The 26,068-nt window shown below is 37.5% G+C and overlaps 1 protein-coding gene across 1 annotated transcript in view; it reads right to left on the bottom strand.

The window, feature by feature from the left end:
• Positions 1-525: 525 nt before the first annotated feature.
• The window catches only part of LOC127618875 (plexin-A2-like), a 230,780-nt gene continuing 205,237 nt past the window's right edge, over positions 526-26,068 (bottom strand). Inside the window, exons 26-31 of the mRNA XM_052091544.1 lie at positions 16,329-16,428; positions 11,843-12,033; positions 11,296-11,465; positions 10,853-11,065; positions 9,806-9,956; positions 526-4,535 (exon numbers count right to left, since the gene is read on the bottom strand). Coding sequence (XP_051947504.1) covers positions 4,440-4,535; positions 9,806-9,956; positions 10,853-11,065; positions 11,296-11,465; positions 11,843-12,033; positions 16,329-16,428 — 921 coding nt within the window. The 3' untranslated portion in view covers positions 526-4,439. The remainder of the gene's footprint in view (positions 4,536-9,805; positions 9,957-10,852; positions 11,066-11,295; positions 11,466-11,842; positions 12,034-16,328; positions 16,429-26,068) is intronic.

Below are 26,068 nucleotides of genomic sequence, written 5' to 3'. Positions count from 1 at the left end.
ACTAAGTGGGATGAATGTGTAGCCATTTTTATTCCCCAGGGCTGACAGAAGCTATTCTGTTCTGTTGTCATTTAATTCCAGAGTACTACAACACAACACCACACTGTAATTAGAACTTTACTATGAAAACAATGCAGGCTATGTCATTTTATGCCATAACACAATAAGTAAAAAAAAAAGAATAAGAAAAAAAAGATGGGCTGTCAATCTAACATGTTAATTTAGTGATTATTTTGAAAATAGCATGTTACAAAATGAATGCAATTAATCATGTCCATTTAACACATTAATTCCATAATAAGGAATTTTCCTTCCATTGGAGCAATTTAAGCTTAAAGTACCACCATATGTGTTCCTTTTCTCATCAGCCACAATAATGTAATTTCTAAAATAATATATATATCTATAGTCTACAGTATGTATAATTATATAGCCTACTGTAAATTCACACTACATGGTTTTAGTTTATTTCTGAACATAGTATTTTAAATAAGAAAAAAAGACACTAGTTTTTAACCAGTAAATTGTATTTATATATAACAACAGTACAAAGTGAATCCTTGGCTTGCAAAATAGGTGTGCTTCATATTTACAATAGGTACACAGTAATATAATATGTAAACAAAACAAAAGCAATTAAAAAACAAGACCAACTTTTTTTCTTTTTAAATACTTTAAATCTCTTACAATCCACAACACTTAAAAAACAACAAGAACAGACAACCATAAGTGTTATTATTATCATTGAGGTCATTATTATTTCTATGTACTATGTTACAGAACTCCAGTGTCTACAAAGAGAGATTTGTTTATCATTTTGCGTGATTGACAATGGAAGGATATTCATCTCTGGGGTGACTACAAAAGCCTTTATCTCATTTTTGTTTCTTCAAAACAATTAAGATCGGTAATATGAAGATAATATGAATATTTAACTTGTTTGTAGCATGCTATTCAATCACAGAGCAAAACATGAGCTAAAAAACATAAAAGTGCTCAAAATTGCTGTCAAGACCCTCGATTCGTGCCAAATATAAAATTAACAACCATTGCAACCGCCGCAGACGACTGCTGATATTTCAGAAAGCTGCCCAGTACTGTCAAATTTTATTCTGCTCTGCAGAATAGTGCAATAAAGTTATAATTAACTTTTTTTTTTTTTTAGATCAAATGTCTTCTAATAAAGAGTAATAAGCATTGAGTTGCTGAAATCTCTCTCAACAAAGTGCAATTACTTGTGCCACATCATTTTAAGACCGAGAAATACATTTAGCTCTCTGAATTTTTGCACAGGCAGGAGAGTCGTACCTCCTTTACTACTGTGGCAGCAACAAGGTTCACATTAATATTGCAAGGGTTTGAGAGCCATATCCTGGGAAAACTAAAAGGGCAAATGGGTCAACAGGTCTCGGAGAGATTCTTGCCCTTGTAGAGTTGTCTAACTGGGCTCTGATAAATGTAAATGGGGGAAGACAGTGGATAACCAGCAGTAGGAAGCTTTATCATGCGACATGGCTTTTAAATTCACATATTTACGTATGCTGACAATACAGTGTGTGCTTAGAGGATTGTTTGGTTGTTTAGGAAGAGTGGAATTCCCATAGTGCCCACTATACCTTTAAGGGATATTGCACCCAAAAATGAAAATTCTATCATTGTTTACTCACCCTCATATTATTCTTAATGACTTTTGTTCCTCCATGGAACACAAAAGTATATGTTATGCAAAAATATAAGCCTCAGTCACCATTCACTTCCATTGCATCTTTTTTCCATACAATGAAAGTGAATGGTGACTGAGGCTTATACATCTCCTTTTGTGTTCCATAAAGTTTGAAATAACATGGGACTTATTTTTGACCGAACTAATCCTATAATCGATCAATTCATTGTCAATCATGCAGATCTTCATTTGTAATCTCCTGTACTGTTCCTATTTTTGATGTGTATTTTTTTTTTATCTCCTGATCACACTGTGCACACGACTGGTTGAGATCAAAGCCGAGCTTCAAAGCAGCAGGGAAATCTGAAGCTAAAGGGGTCTCGCTCTCTCCATCTCATTCCTATGCTTCTCAAATACTCCACGAGACACCACCAAACAACCATCTGAGAGGGCATGCTGTCTACACCTTTTTTCACCATTGCATTCACTCTCTTTATCTGATCAGTCTCAGACACAGCTAACAAAGACAGGGAATGATACGTTGTTGATTAAATAAACTAGAAAGATATATTAAATGTTCTAAGGCCACAGGGAAAACAACAAGCGCCAGATGCCAGATTTTACGTATGTCTCCCTATAAAAAACATTTGAATTTAAAGGTGAAGTGTGTAATTTCTGTGGCAAACAGATTTGCAATGACTTACATTGGTCGGACAAACAGATATTCCCGCCCCAAACTCATTGCATTGGTTAATTCAATGTCTCGGGAATCAACCTATGAATGGCTTACTTAGAGGCATCTTTCCATTATAAGCCGAGATGAAAGTATTTTAACATTGAAAAAATTACACACATCCCCTTTAACAGTCCCGTACTGCATTGTATAAACTAAAACAGGGCTTTAAGGATGAGTAAAGATTGAGGTCTGGTTAAAGAGCTGTAAAGTAAAGCATCACTCTTGTGTGTTCGGTCTTGACTCTAACAGCATTCTCCGTAATGCTGCGGTGAACCTAAACTGACACTGACCCGAACGACCTTGTCTATTTTAGTTAGAATAATCTTCAAAAACAGCCCTACCTGCCATGATGCATTATAAATGAAAGCCATGTTGTCATTTGTTCTTGCTTCTGTTGACATATTTCATGTCAGATGGGGGAATGAAAGACAAAAAACAAAAAAACGTAAGGAAAAAGCTAGCAAGATTCAAGACATCTCAAGTATTTTACAAATACTTCATATTTACAAATACTGCTCCAAGCTCGTGGTCTTTTCGTACCTGATTTTGCATGTGCCCCCGTATACATCCTCAACATTTAATAAAGCATAAACCGACAAGTCCGTGAATAATTTAAAGTGATCTTTTGGCACTTAATCCTGACAGGTCCAGACTGGGTAGCACTATGTGTACCGACAGGAAGTGACAAACGGTATATTACATCATCGGCTTTCCTTGAGCAATCCACAACTCATGTGACCTCTTGGCACTTGAAAGTAAGAGTAGATGGGAAAAGAGACATTTTTTTTTTAAATATGAGGTACTGTATAATGCATGCAGACTACACACACATTGGACCATACATAATAATTAATACTTTCTGGTAAGAGGATCTCAAGTGAGTCCATTCATTTGAAAGGGAAGGATCACATGTGATTTCAGCTTGAAGGTGCTACTTGTTGCTGCATTCATATCATATGAGAATTTTGGCAGCGCTATTATGGAGACGGGGGTTTATCGAGTGTATATGTTCTACGGGTCAGCTCAACTGACTCCCGTTTTTAAAAAAGCAACAAAAATGCAAAGACAAAATAGAGTAAGGTTTGTACATTCACATACGCTTACATGTAGAAAACAGGACACAAACAGACAGAGAAGACCATAGCAGAGTTTCTTAACCCAGCATGACACTGGTTTCTGGTCCTTCGCTGTCAATAAGCGGCAATCCTAGGAAACGCAAAAGAGTTTGGGCTGAATGGACATACTGGTTGAACTTTGGCCCCTTTTTGTTGGAGGTTCATTGGATCTCCCAGACAATGTGGATTTCCTACTGGTCTTTAAAGCCAGAGAGACTCAAAAGTCAAAGCTTGTATTAGCGTGTTGACATGCATACGTGTTGTAACAGCTGCTTTTCGACGATAGAAAGAGACTTGAACTTTCATCACGCCAACAATGAGGAAGTATACAAGCGTCACTATACAGTTAAGACTCAAGAGGCACACTGCAACGAAAAAAAAAAAACGTAAAAGCTTGTGTATAAAAATAAAATTTGGAAGTAAATGACATCAGCTGGACCGTAATGTCGAGGCAGTAGACGTCTATTTTCCTCTCTCGAATCCTCCTGAAATGGTTTTAGCAAGCACATTTCTTGAGGAAGTATAAGTGTCTTTTGAAATCCTGAAACCATTGTTTGTGTTAATCAGTGCTAGGCACATCAAACCAGCCAAACAAAAAAATTAAACCCAAACAAACCAAAAAACACATGAACCCATATGCTCCAGATGCTGCTCGTCCCACTTTGCTTTTTATAAAAAAACAAACAAAAATAGAACTCCATAGTTTCCTCTCTCGATTCCCATCACAAGATAAAAGCCACGTTTTATCTTACAGTTGTCCATTGGTCTTGAAAACCTCTTGACTTCACAACATTTTTGAAAAAATCTTTAGCTATTGTTGGTGTAAAGTATCTAGCCATTGCTCTCTTTCTCCAGGAGAGGCTTTGGATGGTGTTTTGATTGTTTGAAGGTCTTTTGTCCTTCGTTCCAGCTTTTGTTGTCATTCTCAGCTCTCCAATGACATGGCACCGATAAGCTGCTCCACTTTGTATGCCAGTCGCTGTTTCTTCGCTGTCTCATCCTGTTCCAATGCAGCTGTGATCTGGGAAAAGAACGCAGCAACATGTTAAGCACACTACATCATTACAACCGATCTAAGGTCAGCGGTCAATCATGTCACATGTCATATCATCTTAAGTGCTCATTATAATGTAATGAAGAATGGAGTCAGTTTGAAATACTTATAAAGCATTTAATATGATCCCAGGACAGAGAAAGAACATCTCAAATTTAACATGACATTTAATGAAATGACTCTATAGCAGAGGTCAGTCATCTGATAATAGCAGCACCTTAAAACTGATTCCAACACAGTTATCGGTCATTTCTAAGGCCATGACAACATGAGGGTGAGTAAATGATGATCCAATCTTAATTTTTGGTGAACTACCACTTTAAATAATTACTATGGCAACAGACATAGATATATGAACAAACAGATCTGATTTTGTCACATGCAAATTGACAGTGTGCACAGTCAGTCCTAAAGATCAGATTTGAAGATTGATTCAGAATTGGGTGTGGTGTGAACAAAACCTATTTGACTTTTTAACAGACTCCAGAACATACATTTTTCATTTCACAAAACAGACCCAGACAACCATTAAAAACCAGCTAGTTCTTCAGATTGAATACTCTGTATCTAATATCACAGACCAGAGAGTTGCTGCTCAATGAGGGCTAATTTTCGGCTTCTGAGAGAAAAATTGCCAGGGACTTCATTTCATGAATATTTCATTAAAAAGGCAAGTATAACATTTGTGTCTGGCCCACACTGCAGAGTGTCATTGCTCCGTTTCATGTGTGTGTTTTTGTTTTTGGAAAACAGCAGTCAAAGATGTCGAGTTATGTTAAGAGGGGGTGGGCAGACAGGATGGCCCCTCTCTATGCTCATGTCATAATCTCAGACTGTTGTGTCAAAGGAACACCAGTGGAAGTGGCATTGTGGCAGCTGGCTTCCACTCATTTGCACATCAAACAGTGAAAATAATGGGAAACTACATCAATATGGTCACATCCATTGAGCCATATGGGGCTACATCAATGATATCTTTCAGAGGCCTAAAATGGTGGAAATGAAAGATGGATGTAGGCCAGGGGTGTGTGTGTGCAGGAAAACTAGGGAGGATGTGTGTGGAAATCTTCCACTGTAACTGTGATGTTCACTCAAAAATGAACAATATATTATCATTTAATCATCATCATGCTGTTCAAAATCAGAAGGAGATGTTAGGCAGTATCGTAATCTGTCACTCATCACTTTCATTACATCCTTTTTCCATGCCATGAAAGTGAATGGTGACTGAGGCAGTCATTCTGCCTAAAATCTCCTTCCGTGTTTCACTGAAGAAAGTCATACAGATTTTGAAAAGCATGAGGGTGAGTAAACTATTTCTTTAATTGCCATGCTCAACAGTGTTCAGGAAAAAGCCAGAAGTAACACTTTTAACTGTTAAGCGCTAGTAACTTCTACAACTACATTTTATAGTAGTTTGACAGTAGAAGAGCTATTTTCACAGCTTTTCCAGTAAGGAGCTACATTCTTCAAAGAGTAGTGTTGTAGTGTCACAAATCGCTACATTTGCCAAATTAAATTGTGCACTCAACAATGGAGTCAAGGGAGTAATCAAACGCACTTCACGTAAACTGTCCTCTCTCTCATATGTAGTGCTGAGACATACAAATAATTTAAGTGAATTGGTTCATTTGGACAGTTCATGTAAATTGATTCACTTTGAGACCATGCGCAGCCTTAAAGGGATAGTTCACCCAAAAAATACAAATTCTGTCATTGTTTACTGTTTTTCTTACATTTTTTTTATTGTGCTCATGTGTGATGTCATATAATGGTAGTTTATGGTGACCACCTCTTCAAGCTTGAAAAGAACGCTAAAAAGTATAATTCAGAAGTCAAATAAATTATTGTATGCATGCCTTGTTCTGAAGGCTTACGATAAGTTTAGGTGAGAAACAAATTTATATCTAAAGAATTGTTAAGTGAAACTCTTGATTTCCTGTGCACGTTCATGAGAGTGCACAAGAGCAGTAGTTACGCTGCACCCACTTGCAAGATTACGCGTTTAATTGCGGCGTTAAAGCAAACACTTGTTTTGTTTATCTAAAACAGGTTTACCTCAGTGATAGTAACAATAGAACACAACAGAGCTGGATACAAACCAGAGAACAGAACTTAGAAAACATGACTGAAGAGTTTGTTGAGCATTTCTATGCCCAGCCTTATTTGTTTGAACCGGAGTGCTTGGAAATCAAACAGAGAGAGATGGAGGAGGCTGAAGGCAGCCACACATACACACCCAGAAGCTACAGTCAGGCAGAGGGTACAGGAGACTGCAGTGTTTTTTGACAGCTCTAACAAAAACATTTGAACAGATATGTACAGAAATAAACTCCTGGGATGAAAGTTAAATGAATATTCCAAGTTCAATACATGTTAAGCTCAATTGACAGCATTTGTGGAATAATGTTGATTACCACAAAACACATATTTGACTCATCCCTCCTTTAAATTTTTTTTTTTATAAAAATTGAGGTTACAGTGAGGCACTTGCAATGGAAGTATATGAGGGATATTAATATATTCTGTATATTAAATGCAGAAATGGGAAGCTTATAATTTTATTTAAGCAATCAAACAGTTAATTCTTCTTTTAAACTTGTGTATTATTTGAGCTTTAAAGTTATTTAAATAATTGTTTTTATGATCATTACTACTTTACATTGTCATGGCAACAAAATTGCAAAATGTATTTGTTGCTATACTTTTGAAACAGTGAGTATTTTAATGTTTACGGATTGGCCCCATTCACTTCCATTGTAAGCATCTAAATACATTTTTGAGGTAATCAATATTATGCAACAACTATCAATGTCAATTGAGCTTAACTTGTATTAAATCTGTGATATTCATTTAACTTTCATCCCAGTAACAATGAGAAATACATTAGCATCACTAAAACATAACGACCCGAGCCACTCTGCAGCAAACCAAACTTAAAACCGAAACATTTGGAAGTGAGGTCCTGGCCATCAATGGAAAGGCAATAGATATCTGTCTATTCTTCCATCAGCAGCATGGCTTTCCCAGGACACCTGCCATCCGAGCCAAGCACACCTGCTCGGCTCCTCTCCATGGACGTAACTAAGGGGCAGGTCAACACTCCTACAGCCACTCGGAGACTCTGTTAGAGCTTCACCACATGAGCATGTATTCAGCAAGGACTGTGTGCACTGAATTTTTCATGCATTTCAGCACAGCTGAAAAAGCACTCTCCACATTATTGTGTCTGATTCAGTTGCCTTCATTTTAAGAAGAGTGTATATTCTCTCTCTCTCTCTCTCTCTCTCTCTCTCTCTTTCTCTTTCGTCAGGTTGTGATCTGAAGAGCACTGACAGAGGTAATTATTTTCAGTTGTCCAACTCGCATTGTACAATGTACAAATGCACAATGTACAATTATTGCCCACCCAAAGATCAGATCCTAGTACCGGTCCTGTTAGGGGGTCCCTGGGTTTCCTGAGTATCTCTATAGGGGGTCCCCTGGGTCTAAAAAAGGTTGACAACACCTGGTCTACACTATTTGGAGAAAATGAGTGCAGAGAAGAATGAAAAGCAACAACAAAAATAAGTACTGAGCGAACAAGGGAATGTGACGACAAGAGGACATAAAAACAACTGAAGAGAGATATTTACATGAGAGAGAGAGTGAAGAGGTAGCAGGCAGAGTTGTGTCTCCCGGCTCTGGGCGCTCTCCTAAATGCTGTGTAAAGTAAAGGTCAGACTAATGGGTCCCCTGAGTGGAGCTGCCATTATGGCTGGAACATCTACATCGTGGGCTCTACTCTACTGCTCTTTGTGTCGAAGAGGCTGTCAGTGATCTAGCTGTGTGTAATCTTCCTCATCAGAGCCCTATTCATTCTCTCTGTCCCCTTTATCCCCCTCCCTGTACATAAGCATCTGTGTGACTGACTAACAGAAGTTTCCTAACTCTGGCTTTAGAAACTAAAAAAGATGACATCATTCTGTTAAACTCTGTCAAAGTGTGTGTTTTATACTTCAAACATGGTTGTACTGATTAGAGAGTATTTACGACTTATCGGGAAATGATAGCAGTCATGAACATATTTATGGCATTTTGTTCTTTTACCCTCTTTGACTTGTACAAAATAAATTCAGTGCTTTATGATTTTGCAGCTATACAAGTTAAAGAGATAGTTCACCCAAAAATTTAAATTCTCTCATTATTTTCTCACTTCCATGCCATCCCAGATGTGTAGTAGTGTTTTACTTCAGCTAAACACAAACAAAGATTTTCTTTTTAAGAATATCTCAGCTCTTTAGGTCCATACAATGCAAGTGAATGGTGACCAGACCTTTGAAGCTCCACAAATCACATAAAGGCAGCATAAAAGTAATCCATATGATTCCAGTGATTTAATCTGACTTCTGAAGCGACGCAATCACTTTCAGAGAGAATGTGAAAGTGAAAGTTGAGATTTATAGAAAAAGAGGACTTAAATATTTATCTATTTCTCACCCACACATTTTGTAACACTTCTGAAGACATGGATTTAACCACAGAAGTCTATGGATTACTTTTATGCTGAATTGATGTGATTTTTAGAGCTTAAAATGTCTGGTCACAATTCAATTGCATTGTATAGACCAAAAGTGCTGAAATATTCTTCTAAAAATCTGCGTTCTGCAGAATAAAAAAAGTCATCCACATCTGGGATGGCATGAGAGAATTTTCATTTTTGGGTGAACTTTCCCTTTAAATGTTCGTAGCTATACTTAGATATTTTGAATGTCATTTGACCTTAATCAGAGTAGACATATTTAATTTGATGCAAACGAAAATGAGGTGTTGAGGGAGAGAAGTTCAAACATAATTCCATACTCCTTAAGGTCATAAATAACTTGTGTTATTTTTAACAGTTTTTTTGTCCATTGGAAATTTTTATTTGTAAAGTTAAAGTCATTGGCTGAAAGACACCAAAGTACAACATACTGAACAGACTGTACTTCTATAACACATTTGTGTTTTCTTCTGCAATAAATTAAATATGGAATCAATTATGAAAAAGATCAATGGGGAAACAGTTAGTTTTAATGCAGATATTATCAAATAGTAGTACGTTAACTTTGACAAAAACTATGAGGATGTTCAAATTAAGGTTCACTATGTGTTTTTGGATGATTCCAGATGGGAATGAGCTTAAATTGTATTTTGGCTTCAAACTGAAGGTTATTGAGGACATAGAGCTTTTGTGTGTGCACAATTTTATGCCTCACCTCTTCGCTGTACTTGCTAATGTAGGAGTAAATCTCATTGAGAGCACTGAGCATGTTAAACTCATTGGAGTGCAGTCGTGCCTGTTCTGCCAAATACGCATTCATGTCCTGATCACTGATGGCTGGCAGTCTGCTGATGTCAGCGTAGTACCTGTAGACACAGCCAGGGGGCGACAATCAATACCAAAAATCCACATTATGCTGTAGTCTCTTTGCGCTACGGTCAGGGTTGGAAGGGTTACTTTTGAAATGTATTCCACTACAGATTACAGAATACATGCTGTAAAATGTCATTTGTGAAATAATTCATTAGATTACTCAAGGTCAGTAACGTATTCTAAATACTTTGGATTACTTCCTCAGCCCTGGTAGATTGTTTTGACTATAAAATCTCTGCCAGTACAGAAGGACAAAATACACATGTTAAAAATACATTCTCTGAAAAACCTAAATATCTTATGCAGTGTTGTTTCCAAAACAAGATAAATCAAATTGATCTTGTTTTAAGGATTTTTAGATATTTTTAACAGGAAACCAATACAAAATAATTATCAAGAATATGATTTTTGCACTAATATCAAAGGTCTTACTAGTAAAAAAGAAATTATGATCCAACATGAATTTTCTTGATAAATAAATAGGATCGAGCCTTGTAACATGTGCATGTAAAATGGCTAGAAATAGCATTTTAGCTTAGCGTAAAGCTGACAATTTACACAAGGTTTATTTCTATTTCTTTTGATCCAAACTTACTTCTGTGCATGCTTGTATGAATGTAACATCATAAGAAAGAGTTTCACTCATTTGTTTGAAAACATTGTTCCATCTGAAAGGACTAAATATTAAATGAAACAAATTAAATTAAAAAGCAAAATAATCTCTTCAGTAATCAAAGTACTTTTTGAATGTAACTGTATTCTAAATACCAATGATTTAAATTGTAACTGTAGTGGAATACAGTCACTTATATTTTATAAGTCATTCTTGTATTTCGTTACTCCCCAACGCTTGATATGGTTTTATTTATATTAGATGCCATTATTTTACCTTTCTACCCAGTTCTTGTAGTTGGGTATATCTTTAGCATAAAGCAGCTTATTAGAAGGCGAGTCTTTGCCCAGTCTGTGCTCAGATGTGGAACAAGAGTCCATGAAGGTTTGAGCCACAACGGACAGACACGCATCTGTGATGCTGCTCTTATGGATGTCAAACACAAACTGGGGATTCTTGATCACATTCACCCAGAAACGCAGAGGAAGGCTGCAAAAAATAAATAAATAAATAAATAAATAAATACCAATAAACGGACTGAAGTTAAACTGTTCTCTAGATAATTTTCTGCTAGTGACAATGTTAAAAATTTACTATGTTAGTTAAATAAGTTCAAGGCATGGAAAATGACTTGCAAACAGCATATACATTGTGAAAGGTTTAATAAGTGTAAATTTTATCCTGTAGATTTGGCTGTGAGTGAGAGTTTGTCCTCTCACCAGTTGCTTTTCCAGGTGTGGCGAACATCTGTGTCATGAATGCCATGCTTGTCTGCTTGTTCATCCAGGAAGTCAAACATGTATTTAATAGCTAACGGAAGTGCGCTACCTCTGTGCACTGTACTGAAGAGAGTCTCGAACAAGTCATCCACAAATTTTTGCAGAGTACCCTAAGAGAGAAGTACACAAGAACACCGTTAAACAGAGTAACAAATGAACATTCAGCCTTAAACTGTAAAACACTATAAAAATGTTTGTTGTTTTAACGGAAAAAGAATGTGAAAATGCTATAGTAAAAAGAACTATTGATTACTATAGATGTGTGAATGTTAACAGTCATATGCAAATGTACTCATGGTTGTGATGTCATAACCATGATGGTTTCTGAATGACTTTGACAACATTTCTGCAGCTTAGATTTCATAAATGGCTGTCTAAATAGTAGACTTTTATTTCAAATGAGCAAGGAAAATCATCTTTAAGTATCAAACAAATCTCAAAAAGCAGATAGTATGGGTACAATTCTTGACTTCACAGAATTAGTTACCTTAGTAGCTAGCAGTCGGGTGAGGTAGATCTCAGATACCATCTTGCTGCCTCTGTCTCCTTCCTTCTGGTCTCCGTGCTCATGGTTCTTCACCAGGTGCCAGACTTTAACTCCGCTCTCCAAGTCCGGGGTGATCATGGGAGCACGTGACCGCAGGCTGTCTGGACTTCCTGTGTACCGGAATGTCGAGTCTGCAGAGAACAAGAAAGACGATTATGATCTACATAGGGAGAGTTTAGACCAAATAAATTAAAAATCACAACACAACAGAATAAATATAACAGAATGCAGGTCTTGAGACATGTTTTTAAAAGTAATTTTTAACCTGTCAATACGTCTAAAACATGTAGCACTCGATCCTGAAAAAACAGCAAGATGTGGTGCAAACAAGATGTGGTCAAAGACGTCCATCAAGCACGTTTACATAGAAGTACGATTGAAAAACAGAGCATAGGGATGCAAAAATGCGGCATTCTTCCACAACAACATTCTTTCGGATAAATAGAAAGAGCGCAAGCCCTCTCACATTTTATTAACTCAGCCTAACATCATGTATCTCTTTCTCTCCTTTCTAAAAACCAGCTTTGTCTTCATTCTAGACAGAGTCAGATGAGTTGACACTCTCTGGTCTCCTCTTAAAAGGCTTCATAATTGGCTCGTCCTGATTCATTGTGCTGCCGACATGCTTTAAACGCCTGTATCGCAGGACCTAATCAATGCATCTAAAGGTTTCTAATGTGTTAAGCTACCCCCCATCCCATCCCATCCATCTCATCTCATTCCTATCATGTAAAGTAATCAGTCTCTTGCTCACTTCTCGAATTAGATCCATCAGGCTTTTTTACACAGTGGCTGAGTGCTCTCTTGGGAGGCCAGATCGGCTTTGCACAATGGTGGTATAATCTTCTGTTTCCTTTCAAAGCTCTTTCTCTCTGTCCCTGTCACCTAGCTTCAAAGGGCATGTGAAACAGCAAAGGAAGCGCAAATAGCCTATGCTATGTTGAGACTGAAGTGGAATTTTGAACAGATCGGAGTCACAAGGGAGGACCCGGGAGAAATAGACTTGCAAAGGCGATGTGTGTGTGATGGTGGTGTTAGCTGTAGGGGGTACAGGAAGAAGTGGATTGGAGTTTCAATCCACCTTAAGCTACTGCATACTTACAGCCCTTTTGGCCGTTGCCACAGAGTTAGCATTGAATAATTACTACAAGAGTGTATCTCACAATATAATACACATTGCCTTTCAATCCATTTTAAGCTACTGCATACTTGCAGCCCCTTTGACCGTTGCCACAGAGTTAGCATTGAATAATTACTACAAGAGTACAATATAATACACATTGCAATACATGCAGAGAAAGATCAAAAAACTTCAGACCACGTTTAAAAATGTGAGATTCAAAATGTAATTTGAAAAGCAAACTACTTTTTTTTTTTTTTTAATAATAAAATATTTATGTGCATTGGTATCAGAGCACAATCATTAAAAGTATTGAAATATTTCTATAAATGATTGTACATTATTGTGTTTTTGATGTGTGAGTCGCTCTCCTCCGGCAGTCAGAGGTATGTGAGCAGAGTGTTATTTTGGTCTGGGGGTGCTGGCATGCTAAACTGAGCTGAGCTTCTAAGTGTTGAGTATTAAATTGATATGAATCAATCAGCGGGTATCTTAGCACAGCTGTGCCCGCTGTGCCATGCCATGACTGATGGGCGCCAGGGCCCTGCCAGATGAGATAGCTGCTTTTTATGCACCACACACAAGAGCAGGTTGTAAAAACATGAGGAGGAGGGCGGGAGGGGAGACAAAGTAAGCTCTGTTGTGCCACATTATACATATTTTGTGAGAAAAAGCTTTTTGTACTAAAATAGATCAAAGTGCCAACTTAACCCCAACAACGTTTAACTACCTAATTCAGGAGCACAAGACTAAGGTTAGTCGGTAAATGAAGAGTGCAGCTGACAAATAAAGATTGCTTTTCAGAAGCATCAACATAAACACAGTGGTGTTGCTAACATCTTTGGTTGTTTGATTTTTCCCTTTGAAGTGTTCCCTGAACTTTAAATGTCATTATTTTTGTAAATGATAAGAGCAGTACAGTACAGTAGCTCTTTAATTAAAGACCCCATGAAATCAAAATAGCGTGGACTTTTAGTCTATGTCACTTAGTTTTGAAGTCATCTATATATCTATAAGCTGCCTAAATTAACCTTTAGAAGATACTGTTTTAAAAATTGTCTTTCTCTTCTGGGAAAACAGACCAAAAATATTGATGACTCATCTTGCACTACACAGATTTCTGTCCAGTCAAATGCTCTCTAGAAGGAGAATGTCCTCCCCCCTAAAACTACCTGCAACTGACTAGCAAATAGCAAATAATGGTTCATGGCTGTGACAAAACTAAAGCCTACTGGCTTTCTTTTAAGGACAAGCTCTTTGATATGTCCCTCCTCATCTTTTTGTTTCAATAGGAAATCGTCAACGCAGGAAAAAAATGTATGAGTTCTTTAAACAACACATATGCAAGAAAGAGTAAAGGTAACCTCAAGCTATGGTCAATCAATCCCCAACAAAAACAACCAACCAAAAGATAAAAGAAATACCAAAAGTGGGAAAAAGAATTAATGTTCCCAATAAAAAGAAGCCCATGATGAAACCAAACATTTTGATTAAAACAAACTTGTAAGGAGATTCACGGACAGATTATCCATTGACACAAAAAACACACAATCTCTAATTCTGATGGGAAAAAAGGCACAAACATACATTCAAAGAATAACTCAATCGTTGTAACTATGCACATCTTCAGTAACTGTCTTATTTCTAAAGCAATCTACATCCTCCATATTGGGTGGTCCCATTTCTCCAATACATTTTAATACAAGTGGTCCGTCTAGGGATAAACAATCAAATTTTACTCAAACCTAGTGAATTTGTGTATAGTTTGGCAGTGTTGCTAGTTGACAACACATGAGAGGCTCAATTCCCAGGCCCTGGTATTTGGCTATTTGTCATTTGGAAGTATCATTGGAGGAGCATAATTAGCAATCAGAGAGTTGCCTTAAAACAAGAAGGAGCCAGATGGGGAGCCCTGTGGCATTCCCTCACAGCAACACAATTGGGAGGCAGCTAATGTGTCCATTACGGGTGGCAACCAAACTCAGCAGAGAAATTAGCATTATTGAGATGCACGCTAAATGCTAACACCTCTCTCTCTCTCTCTCTCTCTCTCTTCATCTTACACTCTCTGGCAAGCTCTCTCGCCCTCTATCTTTCTCTTATTTTTCTGCACCCTGAAGGCTCCCGCGGGCTGCAAAGCAAAACTGCAGTGCATAGCTCATGCACACATGGTAAACACAGTCATCAGAGCTATCATTTAAAGCTAGAGAGCTCTTCAGACATGATTTACATAAGTGGTTATCAACAAGTTGGTCGCAACCCAAAAATAGGTCGCAGGTGTGTTTTGATAAGGGTCGCAGACAGCAAGGAAACGAATCAATGCTTAATGCAAACAATAAAAATGTAACTAACAATATAATCATTGCTAGTTATCAAAATTAATACGTTTAAATGGAAAAAGTGAATGCATTTCATTTCGGTTAATTCTGAAAAAAAAAAACTGTATTTTTCCGTTACGGTTCAAAAGTTCCATAGCCTCCAAAAAAAAAAAAAAAATTGTTAAAATGACAATACTTTGCGCTAAGGGGTGGATGAAATACCAATTGCAGTGTGGCCAGATCTAACAAGAGTAGCAAGCAGTCAAAATAAGCCACTTGCCTTACAAAAATAAATTAGTGATTTATCACAATAGAAATCGTAGCAATCATACAGTTAATTAACAGTTTTGTAATATTTTAATTAAAGATCTGCTTCTGAGTCAAAATCCAGCAGCATCAAATCTGTCTTAATGCATCATATCTAACAATAATTCAGCAACTTGGAAACAACTGAGAAAAGTGCTTTTTACATCTAATAATGTTTTCCTTGTATCTGGAATAGCCATGCATGTACAGTATATGTAGTGATTATACGTACATTAGTTGTTAAAAAGGTTTTCATTCACAGAATACAACATCCATAATGAACAATTAGGCATATAAATAAGTGATGCAGCATTTTCCTTTAGGTTAAAAGCACGTTTAATTTTTTTAAGGCAACATGAATTGGTGTAGTTACAAAAATATACTGTGATAAACCCTTTGGCCTTTAGTTTCATACAACAATTATCAGAACAGTTATCTGGTTATAACTAGTTACCAGCATTTAATAATAAAGTTTTCACTCTGGAACAATTGAAAATCACTTTGTTCTAGTTTCCGGTTACGTTTTGCAAAAAATGTGTTCGTTTTCAGTTTTTGTTTTTGTTCCGTTTTTAGTCCCTGGTTGGGATGCCACTTAATGTTCAATAAAGAAAAACCAATTAGAATCACTGTTTTACATAAAGTATATATCGTAAAACAATAACATTGTAAGAAATATACTCACCATATCGACTTATCGAAGTCCTGGAGATGCTCGTGGTGGGTGGAATGTTGTAGGAGGATGTCTGCTTAGGTACCAAAGCAACCACACAGCGGTCTGATACCTGTATAAAACAAATATTGTTAATCTCTTTCCTTTCCTCAAAATAATTACTTCAAAGTTCTTGGTTTTATAGCCTCTTATTAACAAGAACATTCAAGATAGTGAAGCCCAAAGTACAAAAAAACGTTGGTTTTCAGCATGCCCGAATGTCTTGTGCACAGAGTAGGTGATGCAATACAGTCTCTGCATGCAGTGTATGTGGCTGCAGTTGACTGAGCTAAATAGTATCCCAATGTAGTTGTAGTAAGAATCTGTGGAACGCTTCTGTATAGGCTCTTGTTTAAAAGATTGTACTTTGAAAGGCTGAGTGCTCTACCATGTGCGAGACGGAATAGCACGCAAAAAAACAAAGTAAACCCTAGCCTTAATGCTATTCTTTCAGAGTTTTAAACTGCTTTTGAGGAGTTGTTATGACTTTAGAATAAAATATTCAGAATTTTGTGAGACAGGTCTTCACAGTACATATCCAATACATTTCAAAACATTGAAAAATAGTAGGGTTTCTCCCTAGTGTGGAAATAAAGTGATTTTTAAATGCTTCATAAAGATCTGTTCTGGTTATAAATGTATAACGAGTGTTCACACTGTGTTCTTGGATCAAACACACATTAAAGCCTTTTCTTGAGTAAACGCACCACAGAAAGATTCACCCATCATGCTCTACAAAGAAAAGGGAATGTGATTAGAGATGAAGCCCATATTTACATATGACAGCATATGAGATCTCATTCACTAGGATATATGTCACTCTTCAGTACACAAAGGGAGTAATGATGGATGGAATAGAGTGGATAATAATGGAGAAAGGCTTATTGAAATATGAAATATAACAGCATCATTTACTGACTGTTATATCTTGGGCACTTAAGACAGAGATTCAGCACTAAGATGAAATAGCCCTGCTGAAAAACACAGCTTATACCGGCATAAGCTGGTTTATTGGTGTAAGCTGTTTAAAAATGGTCTGCAGTCTGGCCAAGCTGGTCTTTGGCTGGTCTAGCTAGTCTCCCAGCATGGCCAAAATGGTCTTCATCTGGTCCAGCTAGTCTCCCAGCATGGACCAAAATGGTCTTCATCTGGTCCAGTTAGTCTCCCAGCATGGATCAAAATGGTCTTCATCTGGTCTGGCTTGCCTCCAAACATGCCCAAGTTGGTCTTAAACTGGTCTTCCTGGCCTTCCAGCCAGGTCAAGCTGGACTTCAGCTGATCACTAGTCTTGTCGAGCTGGTCTATAGTTGGTTTAGCTTGTCTCCCAGCCTGGGCATGCTGGTTTAGCTGATCTCCCAGCCTGGCTTAACTAGTCTTCAGCTGGTGTAGCTAGTCTCCCAGACTGGCCAAACCAGTCTTCAGCTGGTTTCCAAGCCTACCAGCCTGGCCAAGCTCATCTTCATCTGGTCTTACTGTCCTTCTAGACTGCCCAAGTTGGTATTTAGCTGGTTTGATCTGGCCTCCCAGCTGTCTGGCAAGCTGGTCTCCCAACCTGACCAGTGTCAAGTGCCCAAAACCCCTTTAAAACCAGCAAACCAGACCCAGCTTGACCATTTTTTTTTAACAGGGAGGACAGATATCTTAGAGAGGATTCATGTACACAGACTAAGAGAGAGAGAGAGAGAGAGAGAGAGAGAGTGAGAGAGAGAGAGAGAGAGAGAGAGTGAGATTTAGAATGAAGGGTAATGACAGAAATACAAATACAAAGGCAGGTCAACAGATAAGACTTTCCCAGGCGAATGGCTGTAATGATTGAATAATTTAGAGATGGGAAAGATAAATGCTAGGAAAGATGAGGTGATGGAGTCCAGGACTCTATTTGATCTTCTGTATTAATATGAACTGTCAAGACCTTTAGAGGAAATGAGGTCTGCTCTCACACAGACAACCAGCTCAACCTTGATTGTACACATGAAAGTAAATTCCCGAATGGATCTGGCAAAACCAGCACTACTAGTTATATTATCTTCCATTGAGAATTATTTTTCTCAGTCTCTATGTTTAACTATAACCCAAATAATCACGTGAATATTTTGAGTAGAATCATTTGTGTAGCTCACTAACATTCATACCTAGAGATAAGGATTTGGAAAAAACCCTAACCAAAACATTGGTGCAGGACGGGTACATAATTTATGAAATGGACAAAAATCATACCTACAATCACACAGCTTGTTCATTAGATGTGTGTTATTACTTCAACCAATTCAATGATTTTCACCTAGCAGATGATAAAACAGGCATATCCATAGACTTAATTTAAGGGACCCAAGCCAGATCTAAGGACAAATGTATTATAGAGACTCTGTGGTGGGCTGGTCTTGGACCAGTAATCAACCACCCCACCATAGCAAAAGCATAGCAATTCACTGTCAACCACCCCACAACACCCTATCGTGGTTGGGAGTTTTTCATGGGCCAGTCTAGTGTCTAATAGCTACTTCATAATTCACTGCGGGACTTGAACCCACAACCAACCCAGATGCTAAACCAATAGGCAACTCCAGCCAACTAGTGAGAAAAAAATATATACTGTATGATTATGATAAGGCTTGTATCAAGAGGTCAACAACACCAGTAAGCAGAAGAACTAAGTCCATTTCTTCAGACTTCTCTTGCCAACCGGAGGCATCAAATTGAAGTCTATTTCAAGATTAAAAACAAAAAACAATGTCCTCCATAATAGAGTCTACTGTATATGTATCCATAAGCTCATGTGAAGGCTGAGGGTAGTCTGGAGTCTTCTTTCACCTCTCTGCACTCTCAGGCCGGATGATTTTACTTTAGCCTCTGTATGCCCCAATAAGCTGTTGCCCTATTAGTGCAGGTTTCCCCTAGCCCAAACCTCACTGCAGACCTGGCTAATAACCTGACTGGAGAGGCACTTGAAAGAGTGCAGAACTGTAGAAGGATAATCTGAGATGTCACTGGGCTCATCATTCTCACAAATGTCTTTTTTCTCTGTCTACTTCCATTGCTACTCACTTTCTCACTTCTGAATTCCTCTTTTTTCCAACTTCCACCTTTGACAGGTGCATGGCACCAGTTTATTTTTCTATTGCTTTGTTTGATATAATACTGAGGTACAGGAGGATGGCAAAGGCATGTCTGGATCCAACTTTTGCATCACATCCTATTTACTAAGATTCCTTCATCTACTCGTTTTAGTGTTACTAAAATTGACTGTTACCTAATACTTGTCTGCGCTATGTAATTGTGAGTCGAGTCTCCCATATGGAGAATGCTATATGTGTGGCGCAAAGAGATGCTGCCTCTGTAGAGTGTTCCAAATCAGTCACTTATGAGGTTCTATGACAAGAAGGCAGCTGCCTATGTATTTGGTGGTGCTGGTGGCTGTATGAAGCCTGAATGATGGAGGGTAGATGCATTTACCCTTATGGGATAATCCTCAGTCAGTCAGGCAGGCAGGCGGGCCATCAGTGGGTGTGAGAGCGATAAGGGGTGAGCTCTCCTCGTGATAATGTTTGCATCAAACAGACAGCTGACCCCTTTTCCCCATGTATTTCTGATGCCTCTGCCTGCTCTATATCTGATGCTGATCAGTGATCTAATGCTTCTTTAACTCAGACGCCACATCTAGGCAGTGGGGAAGGATGCAGTGATGTGTCCAGCCATTCTGCTTCTTCTTTGAAATATGACAGGCTTAGTCATGCTAGTATGACGAGCGTGAAATACAAGAGCCTTTGGCACATCATAAATGTTGCAGTGTGAAAGCTGTTTAAAGTCAACATACAATCAAAATGGACCCTTTTTACATTCTTAAAATACATTTCTGGCCTTATTGTGCACCATTATCAGTGCACATTATTCCAAAGGAAATACACAATCCAAAGGAATCTTTACAATCTTTCATTAAAATGTAACAAATCGCTCCACTTCTGAAACGACTTTCTTTTTCGTGTGACATCACCAATCCCTACCTTCCAACCACCTGGCTCCATTCTGGTATGAAACGGCCAATTTTTGTTCCTGATAGAATCAATTGCTGATTAATTAAACCAAGTCCTGACCTACATTTATTTCTCATTCAATATTCTGTTTCACTTCGAAATACATCACATTACAAAGGTACAATTATTTGTGAGTGGTGTTTCATGTTGACTGTTAGATTTATAAATGAAAGCATCCTAAAAATGATTGTAGATAATAAATGCATTGAGGAAAATTTTTGACCTAATGTTAAGCACGTGAGCACCATGGTACTACCCTCATAAACATTTATATACTGTACAGTATATGATTTATGTCTATGTGTCTTACTATAAATTAACATGATGTCATCTGACACTGGTTATATAAACAAATATGTCAGATTGTAAGTCCTGGAGCACTGTCAACAGAAAAGCCGACTTAACCCCTGGCAGTGATCTATGCCAAGTGTGATATATAGTGATATACTGGCCACATGTACTGGCCAGATATGTTAATCTACATTTTCAAATGCATGCAAATGTAATTTTTTGTGACATGCATATATCAACATGTTATTCTTTGTTATTCAATTATATTAAAAAACATATTTTACGTGTACCATTATTGGAGATTTTTTTTTATTGGGTAAAACATTAGCCGAAGCATTAAACTCTGGTGACTTTGAGAAAAGTATTTTTTATTATTATTATTTTCTTGTGTATGTACAGCATTTATGTAACAATTGGCTTAAGCACTTCTAAAAGAGGCAATTTAGACTATTGTCAGAAATGAACTTTTCTATTAAGGGGCAACATTTGCCCCTGAAGTTGTATTTAGGGGAATTATTCACCATTATGAGGGAATTGTTAAGGTTTATTTTTTTTCTAACCATACAAAATATGACAATACAACGTCATTGTGTTACATAGAATATTTCAAATTAATCAGTTACTTAAAAAAACATGTTCAACCTGAATAATCAGTTAAGCGCTTACCTTATCAAATAATTTCATGTGGCACATATAGGTAGGTATATTAGGTCTAGAATAAAAATTTATTTTTCCAATATGTTAAAAATAAGAAACAGAAATCATGTGTCATTTTTATATTTTTTTTTTGCCCCCATATTATACATTTCAGGGTCATTTTTTGTCACCTTCAGTGGCATTTTTGCCCTGAGCCCTTGTTAATTTCTGGCCCTGGTTCAGACCAAATGCGTTCTTGTGCTAAAAAAGAAAGATGTAGCGCAATGAATAAGGCAAAACACAGGTGTCTTGAGACGTCTTTTTAACAGCTGAAAATCTTTTATGCAGGGGCGGATTATGACTAGCAAGGGCCCCGGGGCCAATTTTCATTTAGGAGCCCCTTGGGACAATTATCTTTTAGATTGAATGATCTTTTAAAGCTGAGATCCATGCAATCCATTTTTGTTTATTTATTTAAGTCTCTTTTAATACCTGTTCTGTTATTTACATTCAGATTAATTCAAACACACTGCATGGATATGGTAAAGAAAGCGCTCAACTTTTCCCTGGACAGCCACTGTTCTTAAAGAGACAGAATTATTTTAGCATTTGTTATATGTCAATATAAACTCAATGTAAATACTATAAATTATGTTTACAAAAAAAAAAAAAAACAAGTATATACAAAATGTGTAAAAATACATATACTGGTGGACAAAAGTTTGGAATAACGTACAGATTGTGCTGTTTCAGAAGGAAATTGATACTTTAATTCACCAAAGGGGCATTCAAATAATCACAAAGTATAGTCAGGACATTACTGATGTAAAAAAACAGCACCATCACTCACTACTTTATCATTTTGAAATATCAGTACAAATATAATCATTATTTTTCATTTTACTTTATCAAAATAAGCAAATATTTCATATTAAATAGAAGAGTGCGTCAGAGTGTGAAGGTAGCCATTTTTGAAAATATACTACTAGGTCTTCTATGTTATTCTACTAGGCAGTAAACATCTAGTAAACAGCAAACAGCAGGGTTTTCAGCCAAGCTTTAATTATGTTGATGATATAGAGGCTCTAGAAAGTTATGTATCAAATATGATAAAACAGCGTTATAGGGTTAGAGTGGCACAAAAAATTTAATTAGAAACAAGAAGGAAAAAGGGTTCTTATAGAGGACTGAGGGACCTCATAGTCACAGGGGCCTATTGAGGGAGCCTTTAAGCTGCGAGGGCCACATATTCAAGCTTATATGAAATATTTGTTTTCAAAGTAGATGGGCCGTGAGACCTTGCAGCCCAGGGCTCTCCCAGGCCCCTGGAAGTCAAGGACCCCTGGGCACTGGCCCCATTGGCATGGTCCGTAATTCACCTACGCTTTTACGGTGTCTAAAAACACAGCAAAACCTGCCCAAAACACATTCATCTTGTGCATGTCTATATGAAAAACAATTGAAAGGAGGACAGAGGAAGCTTTATGAGGAGGCTTGAGCGAGGATGTGCAGGTTGATTATATGTGGAAATCTTTTGTGTTGAAGCACCTGATGCAGGCATTAATTATTCTCTCCCTTCACACAATAGTTCTAATTCCTGTTTTAACAAACTGTAATTGTCACATACTTTGACAGTGCATCTTGAATTATTAGGATTTACAGTTGAAGTCTACATACACCTAAGCCAAAAACATTTAAACTCAGTTTTTTCACAATTCCTGACATTTAATCATTAAATAAACATTCCCTCTTTTAGGTCAGTTAGGTTCACTACTTTATTTTAAGAAAGTGAAATGTCATAATAACAGTAGAGAGAATGAATTATTTCAGCTTTTATTTCTTTCATCACATTCCCAGTTGGTCAGAAGTTTACATCCAATTTGTTAGTATTTGGTAGCATTGCCTTTAAATTATTTAACTTGGGTCAAACCTTTTGGGATGCCTTCCACAAGTTTCTCACAATAAGTTGCTGGAATATTGGCTCATTCCTCCAGACAGAACTGGTGTAACTCACACAAGCATTTTCAGTTCTGCCCAAAAATTTTCGATCGGATTGAGGTCAGGGCTTTGTGATGACCACTCCAACACATTGACTTTGTTGTCCTTAAGCCATTTTGCCACAACTTTGGAGGTATGCTTGAGGTCATTGTCCATTTGGAAGACCCATTTGCTGACCGAGCTTTAACTTCCTGTCTGATGTCTTGAGATTTTGCTTCAATATATCCACAAATGTTTCTTCTTCATGATGCCATATATTTTGTGTAGTGCACCAGTCCCTCCAGCAGCAATGCACTCCCACAACATGATGCTGCCACTCCCATGCTTCAAGGTTGGGATGGTGTTCTTCGGCTTGCAAGCCTCACCCTTTTTCCACTAAACATAACGATGGTCATTATGGCCAAAAAGTTAATATTTTCATCACACCAGAGGAAATTTCTCCAAAAAATGTAAGATCTTTGTCCCCATATGCAATTGCAAACTGTAGTCTGGCTTTTATATGGCAGTTTTGGAGCAGTGGAGTCTTCTTGGCTGAGCAGTCTATTAGGTTATGTAGATATAGGACTCGTTTAACTGTGGATATACATCCTTGTCAACCTGTTTCCTCCAGCATCTTCAGAAGGTAATTTGCTGTTGTTCTGGGATTGATTTGCACTTTTTGCAGCAAACTACGTTCATCTCTCTTAGACATAAAGTGTCTCCTTCCGGAGCAGTATGATGGCTTCATGGTCCCATTGTGTTTATTCTTACGTACTATTGTTTGTACAGATGAACGTGGTAACTTAAGGGATTTGGATATTGCTCCAAAGGAGGTCTTTGCTAATTTATTTAGATTTTCCCACAATGTCAAGCAAAGAGGCACAGAGTTTAAATACATCCACAGGAACATCTTCAATTGAATTCAATTAGCCTATCAGAAGCTAATTGGCTAATTGCCTAAAGGCTTTACATAATTTTCTGGAATTTTCCAAGCTGCTTAAAGGCACAGTTAACTTAGTGTATGTAAACTTCTGACCCAGTGGAATTGTGATATAGTCAATTAAAAGTGAAACAATCTGTTTGTAAACAATTGTTGGAAAAATTACTCATGCACATGCGCCAAGTAGATGTCCTAAATGACTCGCCAAAACTGTAGTTTGCTGGTTAATAAATGTGTTTTAATGACTTCAACCTAAGTGTATGTAAACTTCTGACTTCAACTGTATTCTTAATATATCAATTAATGAAATTTAAACAAAGTAATGACAAGCGCTCTGAGGTAGGCTAATGCAGCTGTGCAAAGGTGACGCTCTGAAATGATGCTTGAATGAGCGGAATATTTAATTTTACAAATACATTTCACTTAGATTCCTCCATCCTCTTTCCTTCGCTTGCATCTTTTCCTCGTATCCTAGGAGTATATAGAAACCATTGACGAGAGCAGTGGCGTGCACATACCTTAGCAAGGACAGGGGCAGAAGGATGAAAGGGCACTGATTCATCTTATTAATGTTTTTGAATGAGTAGTAATTATAAATAAAAATTTTCTTGTATATACAGTATACTTATGACAGGGCGGAGGGTGGGGCCGTGTGGTGATTCTGTAGTTCAGAGCGGGTATAGGGCATAGCGAGGATTACTTATGATTGGAATCCGCCCCCGATCTGCTTTAGCACGTGCTCTTAAAAGCACCTCTGCTTAATTTTATTATACGTCCACGATTTACAAAAAAATTGAATTATAACCCATTAGTACTGTTATTGTGAGATTATGACGAGATTTAAAAAAAACATTTTTTAACTTGCGCCCCTGCAGCCCCCATTCTGTGCACGTCAGTGGACGAGAGAGTCACTGTTTCTTTGCGGGTTCTGCGCTATATTTGAGTGATATGTTTTTTTTAGTGGTTTTTTTTTTTTTTTATCAACAACTGCCAGTAAAGGACAAAACAGTGTGTGTTACTAATAGCAAAACATTGTGGAAATTTTACAACATTTTAAAATCATGTTCTGTATTGACGAATTCTGTATTTAAAGAAACACCTACAGTTAGAAAATCTGTTTTGCACAATACACTGCAACAGTAAGGATACATTCCCCCTGGTTTGGATTTGTGAATATTAGAGCTTGTTCCCCATAGCCCTTCAGAGACACACCGCGTCTGACAAGCACAGAGGTGGTGATATGCACGCATCCACCTATGCTTGTGCTGCTCTTATCACGGATGCGACTGGCCGGAAAAAAAATGCTTGTTCACCTAACACTGAAATTTACCAAATCGTTCACATGCATGTATAGGCTACATACTGACACCCCCAACCCAACCCCACACCCGAGAATCACGTGAATACCCTATTTTGGATTAAAAAAAACGTAAAATTTCGCCAAAAGGCGACTAGTTTGCAGGCATGTAGACAACCCCCTAACTAGTCGGTTTTAAAAATATATAGTTTTGCACATCCCTTTAAATTATTTTGCTCTAAAACACTAAGTGAATCAGTTTGAGGTGCGATTCCACCATGACACTCCCAACGAGATATTAAAAGATAATAAAACATGGACTCATACATTAATATTGTCTCTGTTTGATACAGTAGTTATCTTGCATGCTGCTCAAAGTATTTCATCTGGAAATTTAAGGAGTACAATGGCTCCTCAAGGACACACCGCTAGTCTGTACTCTGTAATGGCATTCAACCTATGTATGGTCAAGAGGCTTACTGATTTTAAGAGTGGATGAGTGAGAAAGAGAGGTAGAGAAAAGTACAGAAATCTGACTGAT

The sequence above is a fragment of the Xyrauchen texanus genome, chromosome 25 (genome assembly GCF_025860055.1).
Source record: "Xyrauchen texanus isolate HMW12.3.18 chromosome 25, RBS_HiC_50CHRs, whole genome shotgun sequence".
Taxonomy (NCBI): Eukaryota; Metazoa; Chordata; class Actinopteri; order Cypriniformes; family Catostomidae; genus Xyrauchen; species Xyrauchen texanus.
This window is presented reverse-complemented; position numbering and strand designations above follow the sequence as displayed.